We start from the raw sequence: 12713 nt of genomic DNA, 5'->3' as shown, positions 1-12713 counted from the left end.
AAAAAAAAGGAAAATAGCACAAGGCTAGATGGCTGAACCATAGGTAAATCTCAGAAATTAGTGAAGACTCAGTAATTCCTCCCCACGAATCTATCACTTCTCTCTAGGTCTGATAGTTACTAGAAGTGCCACTGGAAAATTGAATGGCAGCCTAATGTTACTGAAGTATGAAAAATAAAAAGTGTGAGGAAGGAAAAAATAACATGAAGTACCAGACTGCCTTATAGTAAAACTCTGTCCCTAATCTTTCCAGACATGATTCCACAGTTAGGGCTGCAATGAATTGTGCACTGGCTTCATACATAACATTTTTTTAGGACATTTATAAGTAAATCATTTCAACAACAAATGGAATAAAAATGTGTGGAATAAAAACCACAACTGCTTTAATGCGGGTACTTAAAAAAATCTGAAGTACTTTCCATCCAACTGAACAGAATGGAAATGCAACTTTCTGTATGACGTTAAAAATAAACCCCTCAAGCTATGCTTACACACTAAAGGTAATTACTGTGAACATTATTTCTGAAATCTGATAAATGCCACAGGATTAGCTCAGTTGGTTAGAGCGTGGTGCTAATAATACAAGGTTGTGAGTTTGATCCCCATGTGGGCCATCCACTTATGAGCTGGATTCAGTGATACTTCTGGGTCCTTTCCAACTCAGAATATTCTGTGAAATTACCTAAAAAAAATTTTTTACTGTCCGACTCTGGCCTCACACATCCCCTCCTCATTTCAAATACTATTACAGCAATGTCAGTAATGGAGGAAGAAGGAAATAATCCCCAGAGAAGGTGGACAAAATCCATCTTTGCAGAACAGCAGCCTGGCTTCATTCACTGAGGAAATGAAGGTGACAGCATCAACCAAGACATTGTGGGGCCGCGACAGCAATTTAGGTTGTCATCCATAACTCAGCCCTTAAAACAGCTAAACTGTCTTGTGATGCTAATTCTGACCTACTGGTAATTTAGCACCTCCAACAACAGAAATCATTCAAAGACACTGACATAAATTAACAGCTTGTTCTGTGAAAAAGCAGTGTAACCTTAAGTGCATGACCTGAGTGTACATGCATTTCATAGGACCATGACAGCTGAGACTAAACAATATTAATGTAACCACTACCTAAGCAAAGACAGCCTACTGGATATGATACAGTTTAAGATACAAATGTGTAAGATACCACTCTACCTAGAAAGTCCCACAATGAAAGACCAAGGGAAATGGTGCATCCAACCTCCTTTCAAACACAGCGCTTCCTACAGCTTTCATTTCAAAGCCAGAAATGCCCTAACTGACTGATCTATACCTAGAAATTTGAAGTTAGCTTTATTTTTACAGGTGCAGAGTATGGATACTTTCTTTAGCTTTAAGGCAATACATGATGCAATTGTAAGTGGGGATATTCAACAGTATAAGGAAAATACACATAAACTTGGCAGTCAAATTTCAAACTTAGAGTCTTGCTGTACTGTCTTACAAAAAACACAAAATACAAGGAAAAGTGAATGTCTCTACTATACGGTTGACCCTGAAAAAGGATTGCATGAAGTATGCAGGTCCAGAAAAATGGTACTAGAGCACCAAAACTGTAATGAATGCTTAACTTTATCCATTTTTTTCCATGGCAGCTCTGGAGTAATCACCAAATCTGGTACCAGGAAGGAATTTCTCTAGGGGCATCCTGGCAACAACCGTAGCTGCTTTCTTCCTTTTTCCCCCTCCACTTAAGCAGTAAGGACAGATAATCTGTTCAGAACAGCTGGCATATCCCATTCATAAAGTTTGTCTCTGAATGCAAAGGGAAGGAATGCCTGAGACACAAATATAGACGGAAAATAGCTTCATTCAGTTAAGGTTAGAAGAATCTAACTTGCTGTTTTCTAGAGATGATTATAAATTTTTATCAGGAAAAATTCAGAGAGGTATTCAAACTAAAAAAATAAAAAAAAATTATTTAACACTTTATCATTAGTTTGCTCATGGCAAAATGGTAATTAAAGCACTCTTACTTAGTCTATAATGATTCCCTTCCCAACTTCAACATTTAGAATTAAGCATCAGACAAGGAGCAAAGTGTTACCAATAAAGGCCCAGGCATGATCCATCAGGAAAGATATCGCACTATTTCTCTGTATCACATGACCTTGTAAAATGGTATCTCAGTTTAACTTTTAACACAAAACTGTATCATTCTAATCCAGAGAACGGTCAAAATACCAGTGAGCGTGAAATCAAAACAGACTATCAGCCTGACCCAGCATTAAAAAGTGGTATACAACCAAGCAAAGTACTAGTGAAAACCCACTAAGATATTGAGAACTACTGCAGCAAAGTCATGTTATCCACTTAAGAAATTCCTTTATAGCAATAGTCCATTTAATATGCTAGTATATATTTAGTATATAACAGAAAGGATTGTACAAATGTTACTAGGAAGAGCTTTATTACATGAAGGAGGCTCATTTCAAAATCATAAGAGGTCCCTACACTTAGAAACTTTAGATTCCAATGGGTGGTTGAGGTAGAGAGAAGCTTTTGCATTAAAATGTAGAAGGCAGAGAACATAAAGAGTACCATTTAAGGTCTCCTCAACATCCTAAGATAAGATGACCAAGGGAGACACAGATCAGCATGAAGCAAAACCAGAACACGTTCACCAATTCTATTCACTGTCCTGTCTTGCCAAGGACCTCTTTGGACACATCTTTCCCTATGACAAAGCCAACATATTTCTACTTCACAAAAAACTAATCCTTGACTTAAAAAGAACAACTCTCCTCCCTCTTTAGGAGTTCTTAAATATCAAAATTGAGGAAATCCACTAGAAATGTTTGTTTCGCAACATGCAAACTACGCAAAGTTTCTTCACCACGAAGACAGGCAATAGGATATGAAGACACTGAAAATGGTAGTTCACAGGAAAAAAAACCTGATTCTGTAATCTACAGAAGTGTTGACAAGGTGTTGGGCTCCATCCCTCCATCAAGTAGTAGATACTTGTCTTAGATTCTACTTGACTGCTTTCATCAGATTAAGCATCTGGGATTTAATTGAAGAGTTTCAACATTATTAAGCTGTCACAAGAGCGGCCCTACTTTGATAACAGTAGCTGCTCCAATTATGGCCTGGTTTAGGGTTGACAAGTATAATGATTCACTCATGGCACAGGAAGCAATAAAAAGTTGTTTTGCATCACAGCTTTAAAAATGTGGGCACTTTTTTAATTTGTCATTTAGCTTTTGCTAAGAGGACTGTTAAATTGCAGTAAGAGGCAAATGGGGCTTTTAGTTTAAATACAATCCCCATATTTAAATGATCTGTAAATCTGTAATGGCACAGTGTTCCAGTGCAAACACTATTGTTTCACAGTGGGCCCTGATAGTGACGTGACATTTGTATTCAGGTCTGGTATTTACCACGTGGCTAAAGGGCTTCCAATTTCATTTCACAGCCAGAAGCCTACAGAAAACACCAATTAACTTGCAGATCCCATTTGCCCACAAAACAGTCTCTTCCCAGTGTCTGGCATCTGGCAGTGCTCACCATTTAATTCCAAAGCAGCACTTCACAGCCATTGTGATTCCTGGGCTGGGGTACAAAGTCAATTCTCCCTCCCCCCTTTTTAGGGAAATATTTTCATTTTTTAGGATAACAAGCAATTTTTACTTCACTTTTCATGAACGAGTACTAATGACTTACTCATCTACTAAGATTACACAGTCCATTTTTTTCCTCTAGACTACAAAGAAAGCAAACTGACCTTTCCTTCAAATCAGAGATCTCAGCTCAACAGGCATCAGCAGGTATTTACTGTGCATTTCCATCTCCATACTCCATTTTACCAATGCAATTTAATTAAAAGGCAAACCAAGAGGCTTCAGATAATTAATCATTATGACATCCCAAACTCCTCAACCATGGCCACCATGAGTCAAACACCTAAAGGTCAGCCTGTGAAATTTATGTACTGGGATACTATTTGAACAGCAACATGAAGAATTCCAACTCTGCTTTAAACTCTGCAAAGTGGAATTCCTGTATTACTGTGGCAAGTTGGAAGTGAATCCCAGTGCATCACTGAAATTGCGTCTAAATTCTCCTGGTTTGAGAAGCATCTGAGCAAGCCTTAGAGCTCTGACCTGTAACCTTTCCAATAGTATACCTCTGACATTCTGTAAGTAGCATACAGGTTATCCCACTCCTTGATGCAGAACAGGGGAATCTGCTAGGCAGTTACTATCTTCTTACTACCTATCTAGAGGTTTTAAAAAACAATTGCCCTGTTATGTGGAAGGCTTTTTTAATTTTTTTTAACATGATGCATTTGAATCGTGAGTTACTTGAGAAATTAGGACTTTGTACTAAAAAATCGCCAGATTCATACTTAGACCTAAAGTGTTTTATTTGGGGTCTTGAATGGAGGTTTCAGCGGTTTAATTTTTATGGGGGTTTTCATTTTTATTTTAGGTGTGTGGCATTCTGCTGCTGTTGTTTTTAAATCAGCACCTTCCAACATTCAAACCCAATCTGACTTCTACTGAAATCAGCCATTTACCACAAACTTGAACAAGAACAGAGATCAAAGTTCAGTGCATCCTTCCAGTATCCTTGCCAATCCCCAATGCCAGGCAGGAAGCATCACTTAAATTCTAATGAAAGGCTCAAATGACCCAGGCAGGGAGCAAAGCTGAAGTTATTTAAGTATGCTTAAAAGTCTATGCCAAGATGGAACTGACAAAGCGGACATATGCCTCGCAATTGGCAGACAGCATACCAAGGCAAGCAAGAGACTTTATTTAGCAGAGTCTATATTTACTTACTTTTTATGCCCTAAAATTCTCCCTAACTAAAACAAATTGCTACCTTCCTGTGACACAAATGAGAGTATAGCTGAAAGATTTCTTTAAAAGACATACATATAACGCCTCTCCCAGATTACTCTGAACAGGTAATAAAAACGTTAAAAACGCAGAGGCCTCCATTGATATTTTGGTTCTCTGACATCCTAGAAGATAACAAGGCAACATTACTTTGTGACACAGTGATAGCACAACTCCTTTAAAGTCAGTGTCTGAGTTACTTCTTCTACTAGAATAGATCATATGTTGCTGGGGCCACCTTACTTTTCGCTCTGTAGTCTGCTATTGTAACTCTGGTCTCCCTTAAAATCTACTTGAACTTTTCCTACATTCACTTTTTTTTTTTTTTTTTTTTGAGATGCAAGTTCCACATGGAAAAAGCGACACTTTATGTGAAAACAGGAAAAAATCAAGTAAGATCCAAAAACACTGCAGAAGCTCATAGGCTTCACATCAGGTAGAAGTTAATCTGGAGAGATTCACACAATTGAAAGCATTTTGGAAGGAACTTGCTAGGCACCAGTGGAAGGAACCAAGGAATCCTATCAGGGGGGAGAAGAAATAGACAGTTTCGAAACATAAACCCTATCTGGAGATGGAAGAACCAAGTTAAGTTCTACCCTTTGCCTACTGCCCACCGGGTGTGACTGAAATGTATTTGCAACCACGGTAGAAGATCAACTTATTTTCATATTCTTAAGAGGTGTCAGAGTAGTTCAGGACTGAAACAATGTGGTCTGCCTCAGACCACAAATATAGCAGCTCAGGTAGCGGTAAGCGTGCTTTTTGGGAGTGCCATCTAGAATTCTGATTAAATAGAGGTAAATGAAAATCAATTAACCCAAAAGTATTTGTTATTTGATGCTGCAGGCAGATAGATTCCACCTCCTCTACCTTCAGACAGGTGCTGTCAAGAGAATGATGTTAATACAAGACCGATGAAACAAGAGGAGCTGCTACAAAAATTTTTAAATACCTTTTTTTGTTTATTGACAGCATGTAGCAAGACTGCTACAGGTGAACACATGGATGGAGAACACATTCCTGCCTCTCCCACCACCTACCAATTCAACCCACAAAAGCAACAAAGCATGAGACCACCCAGTTTTCAGTATGGTGGGACACAATCTTGCTCCATGTATGTCCAGCTAGGCACGTACCTTGCCAGGCAAAAACTGTTATTTTTGGCAAAAACAAGACAAGGGATCATAAAAATGGTTGTTAAACTTGCAGTTGTTTCTAGACTCCAACAGAGCTTTGCCTGCCATAGTATAAAGGATTTTGATCACAGAAGTCTGTAATCTCAACTAGATAGTTAGCAGTTTATTAGCCTAGTGCTTAGTTAGAGTGGACATAATTTTTGCTGTACAGGCTATATACAATCTTATCTCACCAGTTAGCATGTGATTCAGTCATGGTAATTTTTGACCTCTAGGAGTGCAAAAGTTAAGTTTTGCATTTGACACTTCTTTTCCAAATGAAGCATGTTACTCTTACTTGGATTTTATTTAATTTAGTTTGATTTTGGACCTTGAAATTAGGTTAAGAGCATTATGATATTTGCTCCCTTCTTTGCATTACTTACATGATGTCTCATAGGACATCATCTGTAAGCTTTTGCTTGTTTGTTATTAAATGTTTATGTGTTTACTACCACATAATCAGCCACAGCCACATTGACCAGAACACATCAAAACAGACTTCTTTAAGTCTAGACTTGCAATGTCTTTCCAGAATGAGAACACAGGTTTCTACTCCAAGTTCCATTAATCACAAGGCAATTGCATTTAGGCCACATATGTCTTCAGCTTGCTTCAGGAAAGCCTCCAGGACATCTGTAGTAAGGTTTGGAATGCTAAGACAGACATGTTTATCCCTTCCCTCATACACTCCGTGAATTACCTTTCAGAGGAATGAATTAGATTTACCACTGTATTTCAAATAATTCAGGTTGTCTTAAATTTTCCACACACTTACATATCTTTATATCTACTTATATCTAGGAAAGCAATGTTTGTGGTTACTTCATATCTTTCCTCCCACCTCGTCATCTTTAAATACTGTTGACATTCACATTCAAGCTGTATTGGTTCTCCCTTCAGATAACACCCGGTATCAGTACAGGCTGAGGCTGGGAGGGATTGAGAGCAGTCCTGCTGGGAAGTACTTGGTGGTACTGGTGGATGAGAGGCTGGACATGACCCAGCCATGGGCACTGACAGCCCAGAGAGCCAAACATGTCCTGGGCTGCATCCAGAGCAGTGTGGGCAGCAGGGCCAGGGAGGGGATTCTGCCCCTCTGCTCTGCTCTGCTGAGAGCCCACCGGCAGTGCTGCATCAGCTCTGGGGTCCCAGCACAAGACAGACATGGACCCACTGGAGGAGATCCAGAGAAGGGCCGCAGACATGACCAGAGAGATGGAGCACTAGCCATACAAGGAAACGCTGAGAGAGTTTGGGTTTACTCAGCCTAAAGAAGAAAAGGCTCTGGGGTGACCTTAGAGCACCTTCCAGTACCTAAAGGGGACCTAGAGGAAGGCTCAAAGAGGGACTTTTTACAAGGTGTATAGTGACCAGATAAAGGGGAACGGATTTACACTGAAAGTTGGAAGATTTAGATTAGGTGTTAGGAAAAAAATTCTTTACTGTGAGGATGGCAAGGCACTGGAACTGTCTGCCCAGAGCAGCTGTGGATGCCCCCACCCTTTGAAGTGTTTCAAAGCCAGGTTGGATGAAGCTCTGAGAAAACTGGTGTAGTGACAATTACACCTGCACATGGCAGGGAGTTGGAACTAGATGATCTCTAAGGTCCTTTCTGACCCAAACCGTTTTATGGCTCTATGGTGAAATTCTTAGAGATATTGAAAACTTCTGAAGTAGTAGTTCAAAACTGTATTAGTGCGTTCCTGAACACTTTACAGGCAAGTGCCCTCAGACCTCACCAGTTCAAATATTCCTTTCCCATTTCAGCCTGTGTTATTCTCTTAATTGAACAACAAAGTCATGTATCAGGTAACCTTTCCTGTAAAGCAATGTTAATTGTTAGCCCTCTGTATTTCATCTCCTTTCTTGCTTAGTAATTGACTTTAATTATGAATCGGTTTCTTCCTCAACCTTTCCAGCTTAGCACTAGAGGCTTATGTATTTCACCTCAGCTGTGTAGCTACATTTCCACTTTTTGCTTTATTCTTTCTAGATTATATAGTACTTAGAAAGTGTTGGAAATTTACTTCTTTTACACCGTGTTTCCTTTCCTTCAACTGCAACTGTCTCATGCTGCAGATCAGAAATTTGATTTCACCAAAACTTAACTGAATAAAGAAAACTGCAGAAAACTCTGATCTGCTTAGCGTAGAACCACAATAGAAGTTTCTCAACTCCAAATATGTAACTGCTTATTTATTATACATATGAAAACCTAAATGAGCCTGTGAATTTACCCAGTTCATCCCAGAGCTGCCTATACTTGTCAGTCATTGTAGTTCCTTGTTGTCTCCAAAGCGACAGGCGAGGGTCAGCCATGAACTGTTCTGTTATCAACGTCAACATGCGAGCTCCATTTGAATCCCTCATTTTTAGCATCTCTCGCACCTAGGAAACGAGTCTTTTAATAGAAAGTTGAAAAAAGCAAAGAAATCGCAGTACATACAATATGCTGCAGTGTTAAATATTCCCCTTCTGTTAAGCTAGAAATGCAATTTATATGTGTGATGGGAAATTTTTAAGTAGAAAAAACAGTCTGCCTTCCCAATTTTTAACAAGATTTTGGGTTCAGTATCCAATTGCAGTTCTTCAGAGAATTTTTCCACAAGCAATCCACAGGTGTACTATACAAACTGCTGTAAGGTTTTCCAACATTTTGGGGGTGGGAAGGAAGAAGAGAACAGCAAAGCTGTAGATGCTTGAAAAGTTACTTCATATCCTTACACTGATCAAGACACATCAGATTGTAGTCTAGTGCTGTACAATTTATGATCAAGTTTCCATTGTATTCCCAAGGCTTTGTGTAATTTTAGAACAGCAGAATCTAGAACCTTGAGTAAGATGTAAGCAAGTACAGACTGGCTTGTAGAACAGGGGAGGGAAAAAAATGTTCAGAGTACGCAACACACCTTTGCAAAAAGCAAATTGAGCTGCTTCCCTGATCCGTGGTATCCACCCTGGGAAAGGAAGAGTTTAACCTGTTCTTGGACTTGTTCCTCATCCAAATGCCAGCAATTTTCATCATCTATGCTAGCACCTGCTGTTGGGTCAGGAGCACCTGCAAACAGCAAGAAAAGAAATCATTACGTTCTGCAAGAAAAAGAAAGGTTCTTGAGTCCAGGGGAGAGGACTCTTGCAGAGGTTTTTGGATTTGTGTCTTCTCCTGTTTTGGACACCTCAATTTTAATCTGAACAGTCATTAAAATAGACTTAAATTTCTCCTCAGCAGTCTTAAGCACTTAGAAATATTACCTATGAAAAGGCATTTAAAAAAATTTCTGTTCTCTAACAAAACATTAGAATCAAGGTGAGGGTTTTTCTTCCCATCTCAGCAGCTACACTAGAACGATTTTACAAGGAAAATTAAGACTTTGAATTATATTTCTACCACTGTGATGTTAAAACCACTCTCCCCAAAACACCTGGGTAATTCCTGTACCTTCAGCAATCTTGCTCAGGTTTAAGTGACTGCTAGTGAGCGCTGCTATTGATGACCATGAGGAGAATCATCACCTTGGTGTCTCTGAGCTGTGATGGCTCTGCAAAGCTAAACAAAGAGTAAAAAAAATCCCCAAACAAATCCAAAGTCTTAAAGCACTAAAGACATTTCCATCATAAGTAAGAGCTACAGACACTTAAGACCGTGTTGCTTTCAAAGGAAGCATCTTTACACAGGCAATGTCATCTGCACAGAGTCAATTCAGAGCAACTATGCTTGAAGTAGCCCAATGCCAACTGAAGTGACTAGATTCAAATCTGGCAGCACTTTAGACACAGACTGTCGTAATGTCAGATTTGTAGATAAGACTAGTGACTTTCCCTCTCTTAAAGAATTTGAAAATTAACTAGAACAATTTCTTGCACCATCTAGAAAACTGTACGTTTCTGAAGAACCCTGCATCTCCACTGGACATTTTTTAAAAGGTCTTTAAACTTAACAGGCTGAAAAGTACTTACCAGGAGTGTTGGACTCAGCTCAAGGTAGGGCATCACCATACTAGATGTAAGTTATTTTAAGCAAGGCTGAGACTCAAGTTGACTTAACATTTTTATTTTGGACTTATCACAACTGCATAATCTCTATCTCTATTATGTTTTGCAAAGATGTTAAAGAAAAAGAATCACATTACACAATCTCTCTTTGAAATCTGTGTCCATGTTACCTCTGTAGAAAAAAAAAAAATACTGCCAGTGATGCCTTAAGTTTTAGCTTTTGTATTTTCCAGATTCTGTACTGCATCAGTATGTAACTCTGAATTTTATATAAAGTGTTAGCAAGTTCTCTTCACAGGGTATTTGGACAAAACAATCCTTTTCCAGCCTGAGAACCAAGGACACCATTGCAGCTTCAGGCCCAAAAAGTACAAACAGCAGCAAATTGAGGAGAGCAATCTGGAAAGATGGGACTTCATAGCCTGAAGCTGTAATTGGACAATTAACCCCAATAATGGACCAAAACTTCTAAAAGTGTGAAAACACATGACCTGTCAGCCATCTTGGGTATAGCCATGACTGGGCTCTTCTACTGCCCAAGGTGTAACTTTTGAAGGCCTATTTAATAAATACCTGCTTTATTCCTTTAACTCTGTCTAGCCTCTGCTCCAGGTAACCTCTCAAGGCATCACCAGGGAAGAAAACCAAAATAGCTACAACTTCACAATGTAGAGGAAAAAGCCCATTGATTCTATTGCTTCAAGCCTTTGTTTCACAATTGCAGCTCTGCCATGAAGGTGAAGCTTTTAAGTGGTCACAGGAAATGTTGAACTCTTTATCAATGAAAACACAAAATTTAGAGGGTCAGAGGGATGTCTTATCTACAAATTGCTGAGACAGTAAACAAAAATATGTTCCAGCTCAGCAACTTCCTAAACCACCTCCTATTTCAAAGCCTGAAGCTGGGAACACTGCACTGCTGTATATATACACACATAGATGTTTAATTAATAAGAAATTGTGTCTTTGCAGGTGTAAATAAACTCCCCCGCCTTCCCCAAGAACACAACAGTGTCTCAGAAGACAGGAATCAAGCTCAAAACCACATAAAAGCCAAAGAATGAAAAACTTGCTCTTCTGCAAATGCTTCAATCTTTAATGTATTAGTTTTAAAGGGCTTTCAATTCTGTCAGCTACATGAAACACATAGTTTGGTTATGTTTAACACATAAATCTTTGGTTGCAAAGAACAAGATAAAAAGGAAAATCAAGCCACACAAGAATAAGCAGTGCAGCTGCTGCACAGACCCAGGTTTGCAGTATCACCTTGCAAATAGTTTAAATATTTCATTGCTCTAAAACACAAAGAGGGTGAACAGGAACAATATAAATGCAACAATATAAAAAATACATTTATATTCGTTCCTTACTTCAATAGAGATTTATCTTTAAGTAATCCTGGTATGGTTACTTTCAAACCAAAATAAAAATGGCCTGGTATTCCTCAGCTAAGCTTCACTCTTTAGAGGATGAAAAAAAATCCTTCTGCAACTGTACACTTTTACCAAAAGCTCACCTGTCATTTTGTGTTATAAGGTTAGAAAAGCAATACAGCTACCATGGATTTTTTAACAACAGGTTTCCTTTACAAAAATAAGTGTGCCTGCCACCCAGGGTCAGCAGCATTGCCTCCACCAAGGCTATTCCTGCCAGTACGATCCAAAATATATCTTAACCAGGAGCACAGTATCACCGTACTTCCACCAGTGTCACTTGCAAGCCAAGCCAAGGGTCTGAGCTCCACAGCACTCTTCAGCACACTACACAGGTACAATGACTCAGAGTGATTTTTTTCTTACAAGATCTTATATGGGCAACATTTAGTATGATCAAATTTTTTAATTCTAAAGAAATTTCAGTGTACATATAACCAGCACCAGCTACAGTTGCAATTCACTCATCTTTCAACCCTGTTGGCAGTCTTCAGCGATAGCTGTGGCATGGGAACACTGTGTCTGATCAGGTAAAAGTCCAGCCACCTTCCCACCGAGACAACACCCAGGTATTCTACTGATGCTACTGGAGAAGCCTCAGCTTCTGCTGCCCATCATTCTTGTTTTGGGGTCAAGACATGACCATCTTCCATGTATCTCACCTAGGCACTTTTCAAGTTCACTAGGTTCATGTACAGTCAGGCGACTGATCTAGCCTATTTCCCGCTCAGAGATCATGGATAGGATTGCTAAACTGGCACTCCTCTTTTGAAAACACAGGACTGGGTGAAATAGGTAAGGAACTATCTGAATGAGCAAGAGGAAGAAGCTGGCTTAGGTAGGGGCTATGAGGAGCCCTAGCAGTAGCTGTCAGGAAGGCTCAGACTCCACACTGACTAGGTAGAGCCAAAGGTTCAGCCCGAAGGCTTAGGGCACAGCATGGCCCTCAACAGGCACTGGCAGAAGGACAGTTTGGCTGCAGAGAGGAAAGAGGAACATGGGCACCCCTGAATTAAAACTCTGTAAGGCAGTTTGGTACCAAGACTAAATCCTGTTTCCCATTTGTAACCTGGGAAGGTGTTACTCACATGCTTTAGAGAGATGTCAGGAGGATAAATGAGTTCACATTTAAACTATGAAAGTGAAAAGTACTGTATAATTATACTAATATTAAAACCTGTAATTAAACTGTGTCAGTTTATAGACATTAAACTAAC

At 39.3% G+C, this 12713-nt stretch overlaps 1 protein-coding gene across 1 annotated transcript in view; it reads right to left on the bottom strand.

The window, feature by feature from the left end:
• Positions 1 to 12713, bottom strand: part of ZSWIM6 (zinc finger SWIM-type containing 6) — a 108041-nt gene that overhangs the window by 30262 nt on the left and 65066 nt on the right. Inside the window, exons 3-4 of the mRNA XM_066181190.1 lie at positions 8980 to 9128; positions 8308 to 8458 (exon numbers count right to left, since the gene is read on the bottom strand). Of these exons, the coding sequence (XP_066037287.1) occupies positions 8308 to 8458; positions 8980 to 9128 (300 nt within the window). The remainder of the gene's footprint in view (positions 1 to 8307; positions 8459 to 8979; positions 9129 to 12713) is intronic.

This window comes from Chamaea fasciata, unplaced genomic scaffold, assembly GCF_029207755.1.
Source record: "Chamaea fasciata isolate MVZ Bird 193981 ecotype frontalis unplaced genomic scaffold, bChaFas1.0.hap1 SCAF_4, whole genome shotgun sequence".
Classification (NCBI taxonomy): Eukaryota; Metazoa; Chordata; class Aves; order Passeriformes; family Sylviidae; genus Chamaea; species Chamaea fasciata.
The sequence above is the reverse complement of the archived record's forward strand: the minus strand, read 5'-3'. Positions and strand labels throughout refer to the sequence as shown.